At 40.6% G+C, this 5988-nt stretch overlaps 1 protein-coding gene across 2 annotated transcripts in view; it reads left to right on the forward strand.

Annotated features, from left to right (window-relative positions):
• The first annotated feature begins 3548 nt into the window (after positions 1–3548).
• The window catches only part of LOC107694964 (cell division cycle protein 27 homolog), a 21833-nt gene continuing 19393 nt past the window's right edge, over positions 3549–5988 (forward strand). For both annotated transcript variants that reach the window (XM_016494692.1, XM_016494693.1), the window contains exons 1-2: positions 3549–3737; positions 4903–4978. In XM_016494692.1, coding sequence (XP_016350178.1) covers positions 3711–3737; positions 4903–4978 — 103 coding nt within the window. In that variant the 5' untranslated portion in view covers positions 3549–3710. The remainder of the gene's footprint in view (positions 3738–4902; positions 4979–5988) is intronic.

The raw sequence follows: 5988 nt of genomic DNA on the forward strand, positions 1-5988 counted from the left end.
GATTTCTCTCCATATACCCAAATCAGTCAACATGGAGAATCACAACAAAACATGTCCCAGTTGTCATGCTACTACAGTAGTGTGCATAACACTGTTAGCTCAGCAAACAACAGACAAACGTAAAATACTGTATCCAGTACAGGTTACAATTACAGTAAACAACAACAACAAACATAAAATCTGAAAAAACTGACAATATTGTACAGAAAATACTACATTAAACATACTATACATTATCTCTTCGCCTAGCTGGATCTGGCCAGAGAATTTCATCAACATCACAAGCAATATCCTCATTAGCAAGACAACGCGGGAAGAACCGTCTTGAATGTCGAATCCATCCTTGCACAGCTGCGGCGTCGACTTGGTCACAGGCGTCCTCCATGGCCTGAATGAGGGGTACCTGAGCCTGGGGCTGGAGATCGTAAACCTTCCACCGCCATGCAGAGAAAAACTCTTCGATAGGGTTTAGAAACGGAGAGTATGGTGGAAGGTATAGTACTGTCAACTGTGGATGGTGTTGAAACCAGTTCTGGACCAAAGCAGAGCGGTGGAATGACACATTGTCCCAGATGACAGTGTATTGTATCTGGTGCATTTCATTACCTGCTGTGACGATGTGGTGCAATCGGTCCAAAAATGCGAGAATGTGAGGTGTGTTGTAAGGGCCCGTTTTGGCATGACGGAGGAGAACCCCATGCTGTGAAATGGCAGCGCAAAGGGTGATGTTACCCCCACGTTGCCCTGGGACATTGATTATAGCCCTGTGGCCAATGATATTTCTGCCTCTCCTTCTTGCTTTTGCGATGTTGAACCCTGCCTCATCAATATGTATGAATTCATGCAGGATTTCCTCAGCATCCATCTGCAAAACTCTCTGAAATACAGTGAAAGACAACATTGTGTCTCCTCCTCTGTGTACTCCTCCTCTCACCCTCATTCTTCTTCTGACTCCTTCCATTTTGGTTGAAGGCAGGTGAACCTACCTGCTGCATTTTTATAGTGCTTAAACTTAAACCAGAGAAGGTGAACATGTTGATGTTCTTGTGTGAAAAAAATTTAAATAAATAAACATGCAAGCACTGTCACCGGCAGCAAGTTTAGTTTTACTTTCTTTTTGTTTTGTTTTCATTTTGAAAAGCTTCTTTTTGCTGTTTACCTCACTTTATGCTATGGAGGCTCTCTTTTTTTTTTTTTATTCCTCAGTGTTTGCTAAACGTTCTGTAATTTATTAGTCATTATAGCCTAATACAGCGTGTAGGCCTATGCCATGCCTCATCTTATTTGTTTTTGTTAATAACGTTTTGTATGCTAGTTTGTCATTGAATCTTACTGTTTTAATGTTGTTGTGCATTTTAATTAAAAGTAATTAATCCATCTTTTTTTTTTTTGTCTTAAATGGTGAAAGGTGTATAGATGTAAGCAAAACAGACAATTATATATATAACTATAAACTACTATAAAAGTTCATCAGCATGCATTGATTAATAGCATGTTGTAGAGCAAAAAAAAAATAAATAATAAAAAAAATAAACAAAAACCCTGCTCGTGCAGCCAACTGAGAAAGTTAATGGCAAAAAAGCGACCAGTGGGAAGAATGAGTCTGGAGCACTGAACTGCCCAGCTCCCTCTGTCAATGATCTAGCACCCCCTCAGCACCTGCGTTCAAAATTCTCTGGCACCGCCCCTGGTACATCGATGTATTTTTGAAAAGCCAAAATTAAGTTTGTCCAACTCTAAACCCAGTCCCCAAGTAAATTAGGTTATTAAATAAAAAACTAGCAAAACGAGTTGCGCGGTGTCCCCACCACTTTTCAAAGCAAAGTTACACCACTGGATTTGGATACCGCTCCTCCCCAACACATCCTGAAGGACCTACCTGTGAGTTAAGACTCAAACCAGTAGAGTGCAGTTCCGGTGATGCCCAGTGATGAGAGGGAGGACAGAAGGATTTGATGATTAACAGTGTTGAATGCAGCAGACAGATCTAGCAGAATGAGAACTGAAGATTTGGACTGTCCATTAGAAAAGGTGCAACACTCTTTCTTGAAGAAATCCATTTTTATTGATTAAAAACACGTGACATTTCGGCCATTATCCAGGCCTTCATCAGACTGATCTTCGTCAAACTGAAGATTTGGACTCTTGCACTCCATAGCGCTCCAGTAACTGACAGCAAGGCGTTTTCAGTTGAATGGCCACTTTTAAATCCAGATTGGTTATTTTCCAGCTGGTTGTTCTGTGAGAGGAAGGAAGACACTTGGTTGAACACAACACGTTCAAGTGATTTTGCTCTGAACGGGAGGAGAGATACGGGCCTGTAGCTTTCAACAAGTGAGGTGTCTAGTGTAGGTTTTTTAAGCAGTGGGGTTACCCGAGCCTGCTTGAATACAGTGGGAAAAGTGCCTGTGAGAAGAGATTTGATGATGTGTGTGTGTCAGAAGTGCAGGGGAAATAGCTTGTAGGAGATGTGAGGGGATTGGGTCTAGAGGACAGGTGGTAGGGTGGCTGGAGAGGATCAGTTAAGAGACCTCATCTTCTGTAAGAGGAGAGAAGGAGGAGAGAAGATGGTCAGCTGTGTGAGTGTTTGCTGTGAGTTCCTGGGTGAGTGGAGTCGAGAACTGACTGCTGATGGATGTGGTTTTGTTTGTGAAGTGATTAGCAAAATTGTCAGCAGTTAAAGAGGATGTTTTGAAGAGTTTGCATGTGTCTGATGCGCTGTTGATCTTGTTATAAGAAGATAGTTTTAGCAGCGTGAACATTGGTGGAAAAGGAAGATAGCAGTGACTGAATTTTTTTTTTTTAAAAACCTTTGTTTACTTTATTTTTTATAGCAGTTTAACAAATGAGGACATTCCCAAAGGGAGGTTTTGGGAGATTTTGTCAGTTTTAGCTCACTTTTGGGTACAAATGTGTCCCCACATTATGGTTAAGTAGGTACACACACACACACACACACACACACATACACACACATGTGTATTTTTAGACTGAAAGTGAGGCTGAAGGTGATGCCTTATGAAACAAGTTAGTGTTGTTCACTTATAATATCTAATCTTTCCATCCGAATAGTATAGTATAATATATAGTATGGTATATAATTTAGGTCATTGTAGTATTACTTCACTATCTGATTTGGCAAATTGATATAATTGATATAAAGTATGCTACTTTAGTTTCTTTCAATGTTTGAGGTGCAATAATAACCTTTTGACTAGTTCTTGTATTGTGACCAGCTTATGTGGTCCCCATAAATACTTTTACAAACAAATAAAGAAATTCCCTATTTAAATCCTAAGAACGGGATTGTATTAATTGATTAAGGTTTAATATTATTTTTGATAAAGCTTAGATAGTCAAAGAGACTGTCTTTAGTTAAAACCTGTAGTGTAGTCAGAATATTCTAAACTTCACAACATTTTATTCGTAATGGACATTTTATGTCAGTTTTACCTGCATTTCACCCTATAATTCCGAAAATTGAGCTTTCCCAATCGGCTATTTCCGACAACCTTCGACCCTTATCGTAAAGTATGTATTTGAATCGGTCGTGTTCGGGCATTTCCGGATTCACCGATAACGGTTGGAATGTTCAAATCTTCGATGCTAGTTTTGCTACTTCTGGCCTGGAGTGGATACTGAGCTAAGAAAGCGACTGAAGAAAGAGCAAAGAAACCAAAAAAGGAGGTGAAGAGGAGCCTGGTTACGGAATGACGGTGTTGCAGGAACCGGTCCAGGTATTTGAGCTAAATGTTAAAGCGCTCCGTTGCAGACCCAGTTGCGGGAGAAGACTTTTATCCAGCGCGAGAGACCGGATGATTGAGCGCTGCTACACCGCGGCCTCAGTTAGCAGCTAATGCTAACGGCCTCTGCCCTTTACCTCACACAGAACCTGCCCTTAAACATACCACATATCGCTTTTATTTTAATTTAAATTAGCTGTTCCAATAAACCCCGTGCTTGTCAGCTCGGGACAGTTTGTTTGTTAGTAGTTTTCAAGGAAGCTAAAGCATTGTCTTGCAGGTTAGCCAGATACCTGGTTTATGTAGATTAGTTTTATTGGTATACGTTAGTGATGTTTTATTTTGACGCTTGTGTGAAAATATCAGCAGGGTTGAGGATAATTATAAATCGTGAAATGTAATGTTTGCAGAAATGGCTGAAAAGTCATTAACAGACAATATATGAAGAGTAACACAAACCAGTGCATTTGAAGAGATTTAGTGCATTAGCAATACTGGAGCTGGTTAGTTGTCTAATATATAAGCTCATCAGAGATAATAACGTAACGTATAATTGCTTTTTTAACGTTGGGTTTTTATATTTATAAGTTACGGTGTTTTAATGGGCCAACAAACGTAAAAGGTTTTGGGTTTGATAAGTCTTTGTCAGATACCAGCTAAGTTAGCCAACGGTTCATAGAGCACAGCTGTTAAACCTGTGTGTATCTGTCAAGCAAAACATCAAATGTATATACAATGGCTGTGTCTCAAAGCAAGAACGAGCTGCCTAACTAGACAATATTTTGGGGCGTCCAAGCGCGCCTATATGCATCTCATCTGTCAGTCGACATTAGCTGGTTTCCCTATTTTTCTTCAGCCTTTGTATGTACTGAAATCGTTCACCATTTCCTAAAACTGTGATCAATACGTGACCTAATGACAGCAGATCATTTCATATACGTCATTATATATGTAAAAAATCTCTGCAATCAGTGTCATTGTTTATATGGGAGCCCATTTGTAATTTTGATGATCAGAAGTGTATACTTGCTGTCAGGTGGTAATAAAGTCATTAACCATATTTCATCAAGTGCTATGGTTTATCATTGTTGTGACGCATACTCCTTTTCGTCAACTGTAAAATGCATGAAGGTAACGGCAGCTCTGTTTTGGTCCATAGGCTGCTGTCTGGCATGCTCTGAACCACTACGCCTACCGAGATGCTGTATTCCTGGCAGAGAGACTCTATGCTGAGGGTAATTGCACAAATCGTCCTCCATACAGGCAGACTACATCCTCCATTTCCCCTCATCTTTCAGAGCTGGGCTGAGGCATTGCATTAAAACAAGTTTGTGTGACTCAAAATGGAAGCTCACATTTTTATTGATTTTACCCATTGTGATGAACTTACATTGCTTGCATTATTGTTTTTTTATGTCCTTCATATTAAATCCTGAATTTGATTTTATACAGGGTTTCTGCAGGTTTTGAAAAGTCATTATTCACTCGTCCACAAATTAAGGTCTAAAAAGAAATTCATATGGGCATGGCATTAAATGTTATATGCACTGCAAAACATGAATGTTTTCCTCAGTATTTGTATTTTGTTTTCCAATACAAATATTTAAACATCCCTAAATCAAGAAACATTTTCTTGATGCACATTGAACATATGACATCCTGTTTAGAGCCCGACCGATGTATCGTTTTGCCGATATTATCGGCCGATATAAGCCTGTCGCCAATATATCGGTATTGGCGAATATGCCGCTGATATGCCGCCGATATTAAAAAAAATTTTTACAGAACATATAATGCAGATAAAATGCTTGAAATGGTGTAATTACTTAGTTTGTCCAGCAGAGCGCGCTCCATTGTTTGCTACTGGCGACCTGGATGAAACGCTTTAAAGCTTAAGTCTATGGAAAACCATTGAAACTTTGAACGGCCATATCTACATAACGGTGCGGCGAATACGCAACAAATTCGGGGATCCCTTCAGCTCGAGGAACCCTCTCGAACGCGAATCGAGTGTACGTCTCGAGGCCCTCTTTCGAATGAGACCCCCCCCGCGTGGATAGCCCCCGGGGTTCCGGAGTTACGGGTGGTTAAATTCGCGGTCCGGCGCCGATCGATCTAGCGATCCCGGGGGGCTACTGACGCGCGGAGGGTGGCATTCGAGAGGACTCCTCGAGCTGAAGGGATCCCCCGAATTTGGTGAAGATCCGCCGGCGCGTTCGCGAGATAGTGACACCAGTCAACACTT

This window comes from Sinocyclocheilus anshuiensis, unplaced genomic scaffold (assembly GCF_001515605.1).
Source record: "Sinocyclocheilus anshuiensis isolate Anshui unplaced genomic scaffold, SAMN03320099.WGS_v1.1 scaffold214, whole genome shotgun sequence".
In the NCBI taxonomy this organism is placed as follows: Eukaryota; Metazoa; Chordata; class Actinopteri; order Cypriniformes; family Cyprinidae; genus Sinocyclocheilus; species Sinocyclocheilus anshuiensis.